The sequence below is a fragment of the Diadema antillarum genome, unplaced genomic scaffold (assembly GCF_040938485.1).
Source record: "Diadema antillarum isolate AM-2024a unplaced genomic scaffold, OU_Dant_1.0 seq00000786_RagTag, whole genome shotgun sequence".
Lineage (NCBI taxonomy): Eukaryota > Metazoa > Echinodermata > Echinoidea > Diadematoida > Diadematidae > Diadema > Diadema antillarum.
In genome coordinates, this window is record NW_027271674.1 from 250,582 (window position 1) to 269,899 (window position 19,318).

General features: G+C 38.9%; 1 protein-coding gene across 1 annotated transcript; it reads right to left on the reverse strand.

Moving 5' to 3' along the window:
- Nucleotides 1-1,519: 1,519 nt before the first annotated feature.
- LOC139739176 (uncharacterized) lies at nt 1,520-16,829 on the reverse strand. Its single transcript, XM_071649790.1, has 5 exons — nt 16,663-16,829; nt 6,005-6,093; nt 4,266-4,428; nt 2,865-2,930; nt 1,520-2,658 (listed from the first exon to the last, which is right to left on the reverse strand). The coding sequence occupies exons 1-5, from the start codon at nt 16,820-16,822 to the stop codon at nt 2,171-2,173; spliced, it is 966 nt and encodes a 321-aa protein (XP_071505891.1). The 5' UTR covers nt 16,823-16,829; the 3' UTR covers nt 1,520-2,170.
- Nucleotides 16,830-19,318: the final 2,489 nt, after the last annotated feature.

A 19,318-nucleotide genomic window follows, 5' to 3' on the forward strand; every position in this document is an offset into this window, starting at 1 on the left:
ATTCTTACCGTCATGACAGCTCAAGTTAAATACAGACGTATATCTAAAGAAGACAGAGAAAGAATTATCGGAATATTAAGATCATAACCTGGACTCCCTAGAACTGGCCGACACACTCGGAATAAAGCGCTCAACGGCGAGATAAGTTCAGACTTGGAGACTCAATAGGCACATTGAAAAAATAGAACTGTTGCCAAAATCTCTAACATGAATTCGAAAATATGAAATGTAATGATGCTTATAAAAACAATAACTACATGTCTGTATATTGAAAAATAAAAAAAGAACAAACACATAAACATGCGTGCTAAATTACTGCAAAAGATGTTAAATTGGATGCCCCCCAAATTAATTTAAATGAACGAGCGCAGCATCTACGTGATCACACGGCTATATTGTTCTAAATTGAATGAACGAATAACGAGATGGTGCTTGGTTTACGAATTTCAATTGAAAAAAGTATTAATTAGAATGAGGTTAAAGGTAATTTGAATGCAGTAATGCGGAATTTGACTGACAAAAGTGCGAATTTGGCCGGGAAAACAAATAAATACACATAAAGCATTAAACTGAGTATGTGAATTTAATTTATACACTCACATAAGTGAGGCGTACAGCTCTCTTTTTTTTCTCTCTCTCTCTCTCTCTCATTCTACTAGGTGTGACGAAAAAAAAAACTTCCCACTTTTGATCCTCAATATTTCGAAAACTATGTATCAGATATAAATTTTTATCCATAAAAGTAATAGCTAAATAGTGTACAATTTAGTTGGAGGTGATTTGAATATGAAAACCTATATCAGTTTCTTAAAAATCCATGATTAATTTCAAAGTTAGGTTCCAGATTTTGGTCAAATTTTAACCCTCTGTACAAGACCTGAACTTTATACAGGAACTGCTGATGTGTGTGTGAGTGTGTATTTACAATGACCCTGAACAATGGACATGGATACCACCTGCTCAGAGCTCTGCTCGAAGGCACATGAATGCTTTACTAATTATTCATGATGAATTGCCCTGGGCACTGCTAGTCTGAATTCATGGCAAAGGGTGAAATGCATCCACATGCAAAAAGTAAGCACATAAGTAAGCACATGTTTCCACGTGCGGCATACACCACATTTCAGAGTGAATAAAGACTACCTGTGAAAAAAAAATCGTTTTAATGAAATTCCTCATGAAGAAATAATGGAGCATTCAAATCCTGGTCATTGTCCAGGATCATTGTCTGGGTGTCAACTACACACTCTGCGCAACGTGAAAGTTTAGTACATATGGTTGAAAATAGAGCAAAATTTGAAACCTAACTGAAAAATCAATGTTTAATTTAATGAAACTGAATCATGCTTTGATTATAAACTTCCCTCCGACAAAATTGTACCCTATTCAGGTATTGCTCATGTCAATGTCAGTGTTTTCTGATGTATAGTTTTTGAACTGTTAAGGATCAAAAGTGGGAAATGTTTTTTTTTTTGTAAAACCTAGTATCTCTTTCTGTCTTTGTGAAAACAGGAATGTATTTATTTTTTGAAATTATTGATACATGTCAACATGTAACAAACACAACAATATCATACATATATATATATATATATATATACGTATATGATATTATAAGTATATATTACATATACATATACATAAACATATACATATACATATTTAAGAGAGAGAGAGAGAGAAAGAAATATGTTGTATGTAAATGCATTAGAGAAAAGGTATTCATGTGTATTCTAGACATTACACTGTACGCACACAGATATTAATGTTGTTTACATAGAGACTGCCTTGTTCTTTGTTAGCCTGTCTCCCTGTCTTTTCATGAATCAATAATACCAAATAAAAGTGAGCTATCCTCTACTTCTCATGAGAATTTATTACTCTCTCCTATTCTTCATCTCTCACTATCTCTACGTTGCTTTGTCTGCTTATTTATTAGAAATATTCACAAGGTATTGTGTTACAACTAATATTGCTTGTGCGTCACAAAAAGAAGATTATACTCTCGAAGTCTACGTTTTATGCCGTGTTTAGTAGGAGAAAATGCTTCTTACACTTACTCTGCATATAAATTCTAATGTCATTAATTCTAAGATATGAATGCATAATAGTATACGTAAATAATGCATGTGGGTGCGTAAATACGCCTTTCATTGTAGGCCGTCTAGCCTCAGATGGTGCAGACCGCACAGGTAAGCTCGTAACCATTTACGTACGGTCCGCATGGCATCCCACCCCCAACAAGACAGCGGGACTCTACCATGTACAAGCCGCCACCGCCTTGGTTACCAATAGTCCCTGGCACGGCCGTCGCGTTTCTGTCCATACAGATGTATTCAGTCTTCTTGAGTGTGTAAAGTGCCGACATCAGATAGCCTTTGTACTCCAGCCGCCATTCCTGAGAAGGACACACGTTACGGCCCGGTATCATGAGCTTCGACAAGCGGTTTGGTGGCGCTCGGCACACAGCGCATGATGGCGTAAGATCGTGTAGTTCTTGGTAAACCGGCGCCAAGTTTGTCTCGAATTCTGTGGAGTACAGCAGACCTCGTTTGGCGTGCGCAGACGTCTCAAACACGTCATAGATCGGCTCCATAGGCAAACACAGGTAGTTTGAGCCACTGCCAGTGTGTGTCGCATATTCTCCTGCCACTGAGCCTGAAAGAGGAAAAAGCAAAAAGAAGGGAGAAAAGAAAAAAGAGAATAAAAGCGCAAAAAGAAGAAAATATGAGGATGGAGCAAGGAGATGAGGGATAGAAGAGGACTTAAAAGGTCCCCTTTATCAGGAACAGTTCTTAATTATGTGATTATCAACAAGATTTTGTCGGGAAATTGATACATTTGTGATCACTTTGGGAAATTACCACTGTAGATGAGTTCTGCTCCATCCGAACAATTCGGTCGTCCCCAGTGGGTGTAGACAACTCCTCCTGTCATCGAAGATATAAATGAGAATGCACTATGTGAATGACAGAGGCTGCTTCCCATCCACAAAAAAGTACAAAGAAATGAATAAACTATGAAGTTTGAAAAACGAAACGTATGGAAAATGAAGATATCTTTAATGTAAGGATTACTGGTCAATGCTTGAAGTAGAACAAAATGGTATATGGTGCCTAATGGCATGCGATGGTTTAAAATGGTATGTGATGGGGACTATGGAAGGCCGCCATCGTATTGTGAAACCTTTGATGACAATTTTACACGTTAAATACATCCTTTCCTTCGCTGAATCAATGTTCTTAGACATCTCTATCATCAGGGCCATAATCGTTTATGAAAATGTATATTTGAATTACTTTTGAAGTTCCAGGACATATCACTGACCACGATTGCGTACCATTAGCAACCATCACAATTCCTTTAGCCACCAGCACAGACTATGATATTAGCAACCACTATACATCATTAGCCACATCACCACAGGACATCGTCCATTGATTGTATAAATATGCATCTGCTCCATATCACGAACCATTAGCAACCTTTCATACTCCATTAGCCACCAGCACAGACGATGATATTAGCAACCACTATATATTATTTCATAAGCCACTATAACATAGCTACATGTAACTATAGACACAATTGATTTTGCAATTGCCCCTCATCATGAACTATAATCCGCCATTACATACCATTCAAACCAGCACGTACATTTATCCACCATCAAAAACCATTAGCCACTCTTCCTTTATTTGTGAGGCCGTTTATGGACGGCATAACGCGATGTCCGTATTAAACTCATGTCCGTACGTATGACACTCAAATAACACTGCTAGCACGAACCACTTTCGAAGATTTGAGAAATTGCTTAAGAGTTATCACATTCCCAAAAATTCAGTAAAGGTTTATGCATTTTTGAAATCTGTCGAGACATTCGTTATTATCAAAAACAACAACCCCATCTATATCTAATCTTAGTGATGGCTTATAATGCGTCAAATCCATCCAGTAAGAATACATGAGGCTGAGTAAAAAAAAATACTACCTTCACACAGTTCAAAAAAAAATTTAAACAAACCAAAGATGTAAATTTAACTTGTTGACTAACAAATGTCAATGCTTACAACTTGATCCTAGACTATAACAGTGTGTAACATAATGATTCATTAGTTCAATCTGCTCAGTGTACTCTCACACCCTTTAGAACTACAACTTCAGGCCAATTTGGTCTCAAGATATTATTAGTAAATGTCTTATAGTACTAAAGGGTGTGGGAGTCTGCATTCAATGATTCCCTGCGTCTGCTGTACTGCCCTCACCGTTGGCACCATGAGAATCATTGGACGTATACTGTACAGAGCGGGAGCTGTCCACATTTCGTCGACTCCGAAGTTTGCTGCTGAGAACACCGTCGACAGGCGACGAAGAAACGGTCAGCTCGGATGACTGCAACAACTGTTCACCCTGTCCGTCTCTCGATGACTAATGCAAAATTAATCAAGAGATTATCAATCTGCTGACTAGGCTTCTGGACTCTTGCTCCAAGGCACATGAATGCTGGGTTAATAATTCATGATGGATTGCCCTATGGGCACTGATAGACTGAATTCATGGTATTAAAAGGCTAAAGTGCATTCACATGAAAAAAAAAATAAACGCATGTTTTGATGTGCTTGTATGCAATACATTTCAGGATGAATAAAGACTGCAGTGACAGTTGAATTTCTCATGTATGTAATAGAGCATTTAAATCCTGGCTATTCTTCAGGACCATTGTCCGGGTGTTGGCCACACACACCAATTGACCCGTGTGCAAAAAAAAAAAAAAGGGTTGAAAACAGAGCTAAATTTGAAATCTGAGTTCAAAATAAATCTTGAATTCAATGAAACTGATTTATGCCATCATTTTTAAACTACCTATAACAAAATTGTACACTCTATAGCTATTGCTCATATCCATGTCAGTGTTATCTGATACTGTATGTATATATATATTTTTTTAATAGAAAATCTAAATATTTTTCTGTAACACCTAGTTTATTATAATGTACTTATATAGTATATATATGCTTCATATGCATATGTGTTTAACTTAATTATTTTTCTTTTATTTCTTACTTGTACAAATATTCCGACTAGAGATGACTGGCAACTTAGCCAGCTAATATTGTAATGTTAATACGCGTTCAACACGAATGACTTATGGCTGCTGTTATCTTGTAGAGAAATTGTCTTAAGATTGAGTAGGTATGAATTTCATTTGTTAAAAATCAAGATTAACGTGTTGATTGCACTATTTCCCTGAAATATTTTGCTTCAATGATTGCGCGCATATCTGTTTTATCTCACAAATTGATATTTTTCCCGGTCAAAATAACTCATTCACTTCTTATTCGCTGGCATTGAAAAATAAGTCCACTGGAGGAAGACACATCATCCTCACTTGCTTTATATACACGGTAATTATGTGAATACTGCGTAATCGAATCTTCGAATATCCCATGTTAGATAAAACGCATTTTCACTTTGATTGATTTTGTGTGTGTGTGTGTGTGTGTGTGTGTGTGTGTGTGTTTGTGTGTGTGTGTGAGTGTGTGTGCGTGTGTGTGTGTGTGTGTTTAAAGTCTTTTTGAGCTTACATAACAAGGGGTGAAGACAGCGGAAAGATTACCATCCCCCACCCTAGCTAACTACATGGGTGGGGTGGCATGTGCACCCACCGTTCCTCTTAAACATCCTACCGTCATTTGAAAGACGATTCAATTTACTATTCAAATCAGCCTCCGCGACATCAGTTTGCATTCACACGGCAAGAATGATTAATTTACACATGCACGATTCTATAGTGATGCATCATTACAATCGCGTTTCAGCTTAATCACTCTCAGTGGGTGTGGGAAATAATTTATGTCTCTACAGTCTCCTTCGGATTAATTCCGAAATATAGCAGAAATGCACGGGTATACAGAAAGATATTTAGAGGAGTAAGAGGAAGGAAAGGGAGGGCGAAAAAGACAGAGGGAGAGGTAGCGAGGAGGCCAGGGGAAGATGAGTGTACCTGCAAACTTTGTATCTCTTGTCTGAGCTCGGCTACTTCCTCCCGGAAGTCCTGCAACATTTCTCTCACTGTCTGCTCTATATCGCCATCTATGGATTGAAATTGTAATGAATGAAATCTTTGAAGGCTTCCGTGGAGGTAGAACATAGGGTAGTGGAAGGCTTAACGGTGCACCACGTATTCTTTCCAGGGTATGTATGTGGCCCGTCCTACACACCATGCACTGTTGCGACACGGATTGTCGCCCTTGCACGGATTGTCGCCCCCGGCTCGGGGCGACAATCCGTGACGTGGTTGGCGGCACGGATTGTCGCCCCCGTCACGGATTGTCGTCTGGCGACAATCCGTGACGCTTGTGCAGTTCCCAATTTTGGACCTCGAAGGCGACAATCCGTGATGGCAAAAAATTTGTTGCGACACGGATTGTCGCCCAGGGCTCGGGGTGGTTCCTCCGGTGTTAAGCTTTGATGGGTTGGGTATGACTGGTAAGTTATGCGTACGTGTGTGTGTGTGTGTGTGTGTGTGTGTGTGTGTGTGTGTGTGTGTGTGTGTGTGTGTGTGTGTTTGGAGTATGATAATACAATATGTAGAAACTGTGCATGTGTGGTGGTTGTATAGTGGTAGTGGTTTGTTCGTCTGTGTTTGTACGTGTGCCTGTATGCCTACGTGTGTCTGTTTGTGTTTGTGTTTTGCGGAGGCCGCCAGGTGACATGAGGGGAAAAAAAATCTGCATGGATTATTGCGAGGGAACGCAGTAATCCATGCAGGGTTTTTTTTTCCTCCTGTCACCTGGCGGGCTCCGTAATGTTTTGATATTTGTGCGAACAAACTTGTTTGAGCAGCAGGCACTACTGTGGCAATGAAAATGCCTTCAGCGTGTATGAGCTCGTGTTTAAAGAGTTCACACCAGCGTTGATCTAAAAATAGTATGGGTGTGTCAACCAATATCAGCGGTGAGGCGGGCTAGGCGAGAGAGAGGCCGAGAGAAAATACATACGAGGGAGGTACCCTCCCCAAATGTTATCTGTCTTTGTTCATTTTTCACTGCAGTCATTTTCTTCCATCAGTCTTAACTACAACGTCCATACCACTATTCTTTGTCCCAGAATAGGTTTGATAGATGCTTTATGCATGAGCGAATAATTTCCACACGCAGTAAATAATTTGTCAATCCTTAGTTGATTTTAGCACAAACGAACTGCCATCGCACACCGCTATATACATACGTAATACAAACAAACACCAACAAACACTCAAACAAATCCTCATAATGCAAATAAACCAACTCAACACTTTTTTTCCCTTGATATTTATTGATGTCATTCCAATCATTCATAAATCGACCCATTCTGGGTGTTTCATGAACAAAAAAGTTACAAATGGCAATTCGAAACACAAACAAATCCATTTGTCAATTTATACTACTTAATAATCTCACTTCAACATAGATAACTCGATTATAGACCAACCCTACTAATAATTTCTTCACGAGAAAGTTTTGACATGTAGGGCCCTACCAACCCTATATTCCTTGAATATATTGGTTTGGATCATGTAACACCATCTTACTTACAAGGGCATATACATAAAAAAAAAAACACACACACACACAAATACATTACACAAATCTAGAATGAAATCAGTCATAAAAAAACCCGACCACCCCCCCCCCCCCAACCGAAACAAATCTAGGGCCTACATCTATCCTAAATATTAAATCCGACCAACATCTGTCATACCATTTATAACTATCCTTCTTCAAATCCAATCCCCAACCCACCAACCCCTGATTAACCCAAACCTAAATCATCCCACACCCACATTCACCAACCCACATACATACATACATACACACACACACACACACACACACACACACGCACACGAAGGTTCGTTATTCCGAAGTTTCGTTTTTTTTCCGAGGCTTCATTTATCCGAAACACACAATTCCCTATACCTAGAGGTTCGTTGATCCAAAAATGAAATTCGAAATAACGAACCTTCGGAATCAAGAACCTTCGGACTAAGGAGCCTTCAGAATAACGAACTTTTGCAATAACGAAATGTAACCCCCTCCCCACATACACACGCACACCCGAACCGATACCACATTCCATCCTGATGAAACGACTTCCCAATGTTGATAAATAAGACATAATAGACCGTATGCAGAAAAGCAACATCCGCCCGCACGCAAGCTCCACTCCGAATTCATATACAAATCCGCCAAACAAACTCATCAAAGTCATGTGTAAAGCTGCTAATAAAATCAATATGAACGTTTATGCCAGCAACAGCTTACTAGGTACCCTCCCCACGCGCAGCTAAAAAACACATACGCAAAAAGCTGACATAATAAACACATTCTTCCATCATACACACACACACACACACACACACACACACACACACACACACACACGCACAAACGGACACTAGATTATCATGTGCACGCGCACATACACACTTCCTTGAAACCTCACCATGACTTTTTACATGGCATGTTTGCATGGATGTAGCCATGTAAGTTATGTGTTAGTATTTCAATGACTATGTCCAGAACGATATCATTATATGATATTACCCAGCAAAATGTGCTTCGAGGGCGGGCGACAATCCGTGCCGCCAGCCCTCGTCACGGATTGTCGCCAGACGACAATCCGTGACGGGGGCGACAATCCGTGCCGCCAACGCCCGTCACGGATTGTCGCCCCGAGCAGGGGGCGACAGTCCGTGTAGGGGCGACAATCCGTGTCGCAACAACGCACACTCCCGACGTTTCGGCAAGCATGTTCTTCCCGTTTTCTTCTACCCAAGAAAGAATACGCTATGCACCGTTAAGCCTTCTAACACCTAATATTAGTCTGGTAGGAATGGGGGGTCCCCATGCACCCCCCGAACACATTTTTTTTAACTTACTTTTTTGTAACCCTTAGGGTGTCTAGTTAATGAATTTTTTTGTTCCCAAGAAAAAATCGTGTCCCATGGGGGTCATTGGCGGCCATCTTGGCAGCCATCTTGGATTTTCAGGGAAAATCATTATCTTCCATAACTTTTGAACTACACAGCATATAATTATAAATAAAGCATTTCTGCAGGGTAAACATGACACGAGGAATCGATTGCAATGGTTATTTACATGATTAAAGCAAGTCTGAAACAAGCAAAGCCTAAAAACATGCAAATTTCGGTGTCATTTTCACCGAAAACTACCCAATTAGTTTAACTTTTGAATTACACAACATACAGGGACAAATAAAACAGTAATTCAGAGTTAATACGGCATGAGGAATCGTTTGAGAGAGTTATTTACATGATTAAAGCAAGCTTCATACAAGAAAAGTCCAAACATGCGAGGAAAACCAGTGTTGTTTACTCTAGAAATATTCCCAAGTAGTCTATATACATATATACATGACAATCTCATACCTCCTAAGAGTAAACTTACCTCTTTTTCTTAACAGTCTGGTAGGAAAGGGGGGGGGGGTCCCGTGCACCCTCATTTTTGTATCCCTTAGGGTGCCTATTTGATTTTTTTTTGTCTCCAAGTGAAAATCGTGTCACATGGGGGTCATTGGCAGCCATCTTGGATTTGCGAGGAAAATCATTAGTTTCTATAACTTTTGAAGTTTCCAACATGCAAGGAAAAATAAAACATTCTTTCAGGGTATATGTGACATGAGAAATCGATTGAGATGGTTATTTACATGATTAAAAAATGCTCGATACAAGAAAAGTCCCAAATATAATAAATTCTGTATCAGTTACACTGAAAAGTACCCAAATAGTTCAACTTTTGAACTATACACAACATACAGGGACAAATAAAACATTTCTTCAGACGAAACACAGCATGAGGAATCAATTGAGATTGTCACTTACATAATGAAAGCAAATTTGACACAAGAAATGTCCCAAAACTGAAAAATTAAGTGCTGTTACTCTGGAAATGGCCCAAATATTTCATGCTACATACATGACAAATTGCATACCTCACAAAAGTGACTAACAACTCTGTCTTTAGATCATTGCCCAAATAGGCCTTTTTTGTTTTGTATCAAAAACATTAAATAGAATCTGAAGAGAAAATTAATTTCAAGCATTGTCACCCCTCACTTTGTGAAATAGAATAAGAATGTAAGCACTGTGGTAATTCATATGCAAATACCCTTAAAAAGAGGTGACACATGAGAATAATGTTGATCACAACACTTAAAAGTGACTAATTGACAAAGATAAAACTTGAACTGAAATTTAACACTCTTTGTGCACGTTCAATTTCGTTTCATTTTATATTTAAAACGAGTTTGAGTTGGGATATATTCAAGGAAACAATCACTGTGTCAAAATGTCGAGCCGATTAAAAAATTTTAGATGCCAAAATGGTTTCATTTATTCTCAAGTTAAAAAAGCAGTTCATTCAAATGTATTTGCTTAAAGTTTATTGTCCGAAAACAAAAAGAGAAACATTTCATTTGACAGCCGGAAATCTAGCCTGTGAATAGGGACTGTATATCAATGTGGATTGCTGCTACTTTAATTTAGAAATATTTGCATGTGAATCGCTTTTGTGCTTACATCCTGTATGCATTCAATTCAAGTTCACATTGATTGGAATTAAGTTTCCTTTCGAATTCTGTTACAAGTTGTCTGATATAAGACGCAATATTCAAGCTATTATCAAAAGACATAATGATATTTTGAAAGGGTTAGTCACATACCGATTAGTGATTGGCTGAACACAGTCACGTGATGGAAGTACATTCGTTATGTTGGCCCATGGGCGAACATTCTTGTAATGTTCTCCCATGGGAAAACATTTCCACGTGACAAATGACAGAATTAAGGCCTAGGACCGCAGCGCACTTATAACCTCCCTCAATAGCATTTCAAACCCTTCGGGTGGAACATTGGGTATGTTCCCTCCGCCGCCAGTCATCATCTATATATTTCAACGTTTGCGACATGTGTATATGCTTTTCATGAAGTATGGAATTAACGTATATTGAAAAAATATAAAGTAACACAATATGACTTCACTTTTCTTAAAAAGTATTCTGAATGCTCACCCTGTGTAACTGTACAAACCACAGAAGCGGTTATGCAATATATCAGGTTTTCATTTCACACTTCTTTAATTTCTATACCGGTAGTCATCATCAAAACGATCATTGTAATCAATGTCTGGGTCCTCTTCTTCATCCTCCTTCATTTCCTCAGTAATTTTCTGAAGCAAGTCAGTGAGGGAAGTCGGAAAGATAGGGCCACTTGACCACACTGGCTCCATCATAACAAAGGCTACCTTCTGCCATCCTTGTCCAGAATCAAAGGAGTCATAAACAGAGCACCAGAAGATTGGTTGGTCAGCTCTCTTTAAGATGGCAAGGCGACGGGTCACACATTTAATGTGTGGAATAAGGTTGTCACTGCAAGGTGTATATGAGCATGAAGAAATCCACATTGGAGTTTGTAGTCATTTGTTCGCCCTCTCCCATCATCTGCTTTGGATGATGCTGCTGTAAATAGACTTCTCCACCTCTTGTGGTCATACATTAGGCATGTGAATGCTCCAATGTCTTCTGTCACCTCTTATTGGCTCTACAGACCACCCATCTCCAAGGTTTAAGTGGGGGACAAAAAACATTGGCACATTTCAAAGTCATGTTGTAAGATTTCTGCAGTGTTCATTATAATGTAATATTGAACAATTTACCACATTTCAGTAAAATATTGCATAGATTATAATGTCATACTACTCTCTCCTGAATGCTGTATGGTACATGGGGTGGCTTTGTAGATTCTTTAGGGGTCCGACTTCGCCCCTACTCTTGAAGGCACTTGTTACATCTTCCCCTGTAAACACATGTCGTCCAAGTATTGTGGTACAGTAGCCCGCTCCCTTTGATTCAGTATGCCAGTTCAACGACATTCACAATCTGGCAATGCTCGACAGTCCATTTATCAAGGAGGAGAGTGAGGGTGACGGAGTGAGCATGGTGCAAGAAGATCCAGAAAATGTCTCTGTCTGGTATCCTTACCACAGCTGCTTTGTACCCAAGCTTAATAGTGGAATACTCGAGGTAGAGCGCTACCCTGGTGTCCTTCTCCTGGTTAGACGGCAGCTCGTGGATAGAGCTTATTGTCTCCTGGGATGAATAATTAGGTGAACAAAAAGAATGTAACAGGAATCACTTAAGCTTCAGAGAATGTGATTTCTGTTACATTCCTTTTGTTTACACACTGATATGTTCCAAGAGACAATGGCGCGGTATCCATGAGTGACTGTCTAACCAGTATAAGAAGACGGACACCAGGGTCGTGCTCTACCTCAAGTGCGCTGCTAAACTTAGGTACAAGGTAGCTTTGGTGAGGGATCCAGACACACATTTCCTTGATCCCCTTGGTCCTTGCTTAATCCATTCTACAATGTAGTATCTTTCTTATTAAACGGACTGTCACGTATTGCCAGGTTGTCAATGTCAATTAACTTGCATTTATATAGAATCAACGGGAGCTCATTATACTGTATACCAAAATACCTGGACTACCGGGGAAGATGTAACAATTAAAGTGCCTTAATGGGTTGGGAAAAGTTGGACCCCTAAAGAATCAACAAAAGCCACCCCATATAACATAGCATTCAGGTGAGAGTTGTTTGATTTCGTGATTTCAGAAGTATTTTACTGAAATCTAATAAGTTGCTCAGTATTATATCATAATAAACACTACTAAAATATTAGAATATGACTTTACAATATGCCAAGTTGAGTGTTTTTTCCTCACAATTCTTGGTGATGGGTGGTCTGTGGAGCCAGAGGTGACAGATGACATTGAAGCATTCACATGCCTAAAATGTATAGCGAGGTCCGGGAGAAGTCTATCATAATGGCGTTCGCAGCATCATGCTGAAACAGATGGTGGGAGAGGGCGAGCAACTGATGACCAAATCCAAGGTGGATTTCTCCTTGCTCCCACCTGGCAGAGGCAACCTTATTTCACACTTTCAATGTGTGAACCATGGGTACCACCTTGCCATCTTCAAGCGATCTGACTAGCCAATCTTCTGGTGCGCTACCGCTTTAATCCTGGACAAAGGTGGCATAAGACAGCCTTCGGTATCATGGATCCGGTGTGGTCAAGTGGCCCTATCCTTCCCACTTCCCTCATTGACTTGCTTCAGAAAGTTACTCCGTAGACAGAGGAGGATGAAGAGGAGGAGCCAGACATTGATTACAATGATCGTTTTGATGATGACTGTAAATTACCAAAAGTGTAAAACCCAAAGCTAACATATTATCGCTTACCGAATCTGTGGTTTGTATAATTGCATAGGATGAGAATTAAGAATATGTTAGACAAATTAAAGTCATAGAGAGAGAGTGGATTTCTGACTGTCAAGTGATTTTCATATGTTTATTTTCAGACAGGAAGGCTTTAAACAAATACGTTTGAATGAACCATTTTTAACTTAATCTTAAATAAGTTTAATGATAACAATATGACACCTAAATTGGTGAAACCGACAGAGCATTTTGGTACAGTGATTTCCTTTATGAAATTACACTTACTCAAACTCTTCAAATACAAAATTATATGAAATAGAAGATGCACTCAAAAAGTGTTCAATTACATTTTAGGTTTGAATTTTGTCGATTAGTCACTTTCACATGTGGTCAAAATTTGTATGTTGACCTCTTTCGATCTGCTTTTTTAGGGGTATCTGCATATCAATTGCCATCGTGCTTACATTTTTCATTTGATTTCAACAAGTGAGACGTCAAAATGCTTGGAGTTGCATGTTGCATATTTTTTTTATAAACAAAACACCATATTTGAGCTATGATCTAAAGACAAAGTGCCAAGTCACTTTTGTGAAGTAGTTTGTCATGTATGTATACGGATTTTGGGTACTCTACGGTGTAGGCCTAAATGACACCAAATTTTTCGTATTTTGGACTTTTTGTATCAAACTTGCTTTAATCATAAAAATAACCATCTCAATCGATTCCTTATGACACAGTTACCCTGAAGTTACAGAATTTACTGATTTTCCTCTCAAATCAAAAATGGCCGCCAATGACTCCCCCCCCCCCCCCTCCGACACGATTATTACTTGGAAAAAAAAATCATCATCTAATAGACACCTTGAAGGGATACAAAAATTTAGGGTGCATGAGGATCCCCCATTCCTAGACTTTAGTGGTTAGTCAATCATATGAGGTATATAATTGTCATGTATGTATATGGACTATTTGGGCAGAGCAAATAACACTGTTGTTTTATTCGCATGTTTGGATTTTTCATGTATCATAATTGTTTTAATTATGTAGATAACAATGTCAATCGATTCCTCATGCCAAATTTACCCTGGAGAAATTATTTATTTGTCCTTGTATGTTGGAAACTTATAGAAAGTTATAGAAATTAATGATTTTCCTCGCAAATCCAAGATGGCTGCCAATGACCCCCCATGTGACACGATTTTCACTTGGAGACAAAAAGAATCAAATAGACACCCTAAGGGATACAAAAAGGAGGGTGCATGGGACCCCCACCCCCCATTCCTACCAGACTGTTAAGAAAAAGAGGTTAGTTTACTCTTAGGAGATATGAGATTGTATTCACTTGGGAATATTTCTAGGGTAAACGACACTGGTTTTCCTCGCATGTTTGGACTTTTCTTGTATGTAACTTGCTTTAATCATGTAAATAACTCTCTCAAACGATTCCTCATGCCATATTAACTCTGAATTACTGTTTTATTTGTCCCTGTATGTTGTGTAATTCAAAAGTTAAACTATTTAGGTATTTTTCGGTGAAAATGACACCGAAATTTGCATATTTTTAGGCTTTTCTTGTTTCAGACTTGTTTTAATCACGTAAATAACCATTGCAATCGATTCCTCGTGTCACGTTTACCCTGAAGAAATGCTTTATTTATAATTTTATGCTGTGTAGTTCAAAAGTTATGGAAGATAATGATTTTCCCTGAAAATCCAAGATGGCTGCCAAGATGGCCGCCAATGACCCCCATGGGACACGATTTTTTCTTGGGAACAAAAAAGATCATTAACTAGACACCCTAAGGGTTACAAAAAAGTAAGTTAAAAAAATGTGTTCGGGGGGTGCATGGGGACCCCCCATTCCTACCAGACTATATAATGAATGAAAGTCGACATAAAATCCTGACATGATTACGTGACTTCGGATTCCAATCGTTATCATGGATCTTCTAAAGACAGATGTGTCTGTGTCCGTATGCATGTCTGTGTGTGTGTGTGTGCGTTTGCGTGTCTGTGTGTCTGCGTGTGTGTATGATGTGCATGCGCGCATGAGTATATGCGCTTGTGTGTATATGTAAGGATTTGACTATGTCTATTTCCTTAATCTTTTGTATTTTGAATTGTCATTTGTTGTATTATCTTCTATTTCCCTGTATGATTTTATCATAATATGCAAAATGTATCTGTACAATTACAGGGCTCTCTTGAAAAGCAGGCCTCTGGCTTGAATGAGACTTACCCTGTATTTTTAAAGAAAACGTGAATAAATAAATAAAATAAATCAACTTACGAACTTTGGCATGTGAATCTTAGTCATTAACTATTGACATCCTTTCTTAAGGTATATTGGGAATGATAAGAAACAAGAAAATTGTTGCGATACTATTGTTGCGATACCATTGTCCGACTAATGAAGATCAGATTATGTTTACACAAATCAATTCAAAGGGGTTGAATGTAGTAGGCCTACTAGATCCTTAAAGTCAACCTTCTAATCTGGAAATAGAAGAAAAAAAATCATTGACACATAGAACAAAAAGAGAGGAGTTCTTGGTGCTGATTTTGTAATCTGAAAATGAGGGGCGTTGACATCAATTCCACTGCCAGTGCTTTGGCATTTCTACCAAATTAACTGTCATACTTGTTGATATAGCTATAATTCTTGTTTCATCAGTCAGCGTTTCTGCGTGTAGCGATACCATTGCCCGACTAATGTCCGCTGTTTATCTGACAGTCATGTGAACTTGTTTCTTCTCACACCTTCCTGTTCCTACCACCTCTCTCTCTCTCTCTCTCTCTCTCTCTCTCTCTCTCTTCCTCTCCGCCAGCGCTACTCAATACTAGTTATGGCGAGTAAAAATCATCCATTGTTGGGTTTGTCACGTAATCATGTACACTGTGATTTATTCACCCATTAAAGAAAAGTTTGATTAGATCGATTAGTTTGAATCCTTGATAGATTCAGTTTCTTTAGAAAAGGTTGCCTTTTTAATATTTTTTTTTCAGCATCTGTGATTTCACCTTTTAAGTCAAAATAAAATGTTATATGCTGTAGACTTTGGTACCCTATGTGCTTTAGCTGGAAATTGAGAGAGTGTATTTAGGCTGATTATGAATTGCGTAAAATATATATATATATATTTTTGGAAAAACTTATGAGGAAAAGAAACATAACATAAGGTTATCTAAAAATAGTCAGGCAAAATAACACATCTACACAGTGTATGCATTCCGAAAGATAAGAGGCGTACAGCTACATTGGCACATGAATGAGAACTACCGATAAGAATGGAACAGATTTGTTTAGAAGAAATTAGAAAAAAAAGCGAATTAAAAAGTAGTTAAAAGCGTATAATTGAATTAAGGATGACTTACCTTCTGCAGGAGGCGGTGTTGTCATGGTAGCCACCGAATATGCTCCCACAGCTAGAGAGAAGAAAAGGATCAAGACACACCTCATCTTCACAAACTCTATCATCAAAGCCTCAAAGTCCGTCAATGTTTGGGAGCTCAGTGTCCGACGAGTTGCTATCATTCTCTGGTGAAGGAAAGTTACAGTTTTATCATTTATTTCTAAGACTATGATTTCAGGACCAGTTGGACCTAACGGATGTCGCGCGTGGGTGGGTATCATGATCGAGGCATAAATGTGACTGACCTCCAATTGGTCGCTCGTTTATAGGCAGGGGACTTCCCTTCTAGTCTCCCCTTTTAACCATGTGGTAACAGTGGTAACATTGCGTAGACAAGAAGGAACGTCCACCCCATATTGCAAAGTGATAATCTTGTTTTGATATCTGACAGGGTTTGGAAACGGTCTAACCCTGATATCGAGCCAACGAGAAAGCGGAACTGACCGACCTTGGCGGCTCAGTCCGAGTCTACCGACCATATTGTAAGTGATATTATGGCAGAAACGGAATAAACAAAAGTCTTATATGACAAATACTGCTGTGCTTAATATGCTTCATTATGTGTTGCTCTTCTTTCTATAGTAATAGTAAAATTGGGGTATTAGCAAGATTGCAAAGGACAAAAAATTAAGGAAATGATATGGAATTTATTTTGTTGTGGTTATTTTTTTAATGGTATAAATTGATGCAAATAAATTATATCACGTGCATAAAATCTGTTTATCAGGACGAATGCCAAATGTACCTAATCTAAATTGAAATCTTTTATTTTAAACCTTGACGGATACAACCAATTTTCCTTTGAGAATAATGCATTAAGTCATATTATACTAAATGGCTACAATATGCCAAGGCTTTTCGATCACTGTATAAATGAGTTAGGATGGCCAAAGTACCTTACACTGTCTTAAACCAGGGAGACAAACAACCGTTTTCTTCTCCGGGAACGCCTCCATATTATGTTTCTAATATCAATGTAACTTTCCTGTTTGAACACATCCTGTGCACCTATATGTGGTGAAAGGGATACTAGTGTGTTTCAGACAAGGGAAAACACCTGCTACTCTCAAAAGGTGGAAAAGTAATAGCAGCAGCATGGTAGAGGAGGAAAAAGAATATATGAACGAGTTCTCTCATTTTTGGGGACCACATTCAAACATGCCACTTTCAATCAACATACTGCATATTTCTGATTGTATTAATAGTTTCATCGATAATTATCATTTTAATTTTCATTCCATGTGATGAAAGTTGATCTTCAGACGTTTTTGTTGGTGCATGATTAACATGGGGAGAAAACGAGTAAATGAGTTTATTTCTGACGATTAAATGAGTTTGGTTTCTATGACAAGAAGATGTATATTCGTGCTATTCGATCTACAATTATGCCAACCCTAACGACTTACAAAAAGAAATCATAATCAGCATTTAGATATGTGGATTACCGTAAAGGTCCAGAATTATGAATATTGTAATTATGAACCTAAATGCTTATAATAATATAACAGTGGATGAAAAGACAAAATGCCAAAAATGGGTCTAAACTTATAATATTGGAATTGTTTTTCTTTCGTTTGTGTGGATTGGCGAAGCGAAACTCACAATCTCCACAGAGATACAACACAGAGCCCCTGGAGCAAGCACTCACGAATTAGCGTAGATGACACATGGACAAACCACGCCCCCAAAGCAGGAGCAGGAGGCAGAAGCATCCATCGACCAATGGTAGCGAAGAAGGAAATCAATTACCCTACCTGGGAATCTCTACGCCTCCAGATATAGCAAGGTATTAGACCAGGAGCTGGCTGCTGGTCAATTAACCCCACCAAGCCCAAGAGGTTTGACCCCTCAGAGTTGCTGGGACCACCCCCCTCATTAAAAAAAAATGGGCGTCAGCCTGGTCCCTGAGGGCGGGTTCGGCCCCCAGGGACCCCCCCGAAAAGGCCCTCCGGCGGGTGTAATTTACCCCATGGAGCCCATGGACCAAACTTGGCCTAAATGAATGTCCTATGGGTGTACATAATCAAAATATAAAAATTGACAAAATATCTGGTTGGGAAAGGGGTTGCCAGACCGCTTGTTTGCAGGTACAAAACCTCGTTTTTGGTCACGGATTCTGCGCCAAGACTACACTGTCCCATAGGCCATGTACTGTAGCGTCTCCCAACAGTCTGAGGGACAGTGCCAGTTAGTGCATGTAGTAGTCTTGGCGCAGACTCCTTAACGCTCAACAAGGGTTTGTGCCTGCAAACTACCCGTTAAACCCTCGGACCCAGGGTAGTTTGCATCTAGAAATTCACCACACACACACACACACACACACACACACACACACACGAACACACACACATGCACACATACACACACACACACACACACACACATGACTCTATGTATATATACCATAATACCAAACATGTTACTTAGCTTTCTCAATACTATTAACACAGACATTATGTCTTGCACATAATAAATGTCAGGCCTATAAGATGTTCATACCTTTTGAATGTTTTACATGGATACTATCAATACACCTATAAGGAACGCTGAAGAATTCTGAAATTTGTGTGAAGTTATATAATGTTTACTGGCCACCCAGCCTTTTAGTTATTCTGTAT

Excerpts from the sequence above, each read along its gene's own strand:
- LOC139739176 (XM_071649790.1), bottom strand. The coding sequence starts at position 16,822 with ATGATAGCAACTCGTCGGACACTGAGCTCCCAAACATTGACGGACTTT. Across the intron at positions 4,429-6,004 it reads AAGAGATACAAAGTTTGCAG|TCATCGAGAGACGGACAGGG; the intron begins GTACACTCATCT and ends ATTTTGCATTAG. Across the intron at positions 2,931-4,265 it reads TGATTCTCATGGTGCCAACG|GAGGAGTTGTCTACACCCAC; the intron begins GTGAGGGCAGTA and ends CTTCGATGACAG.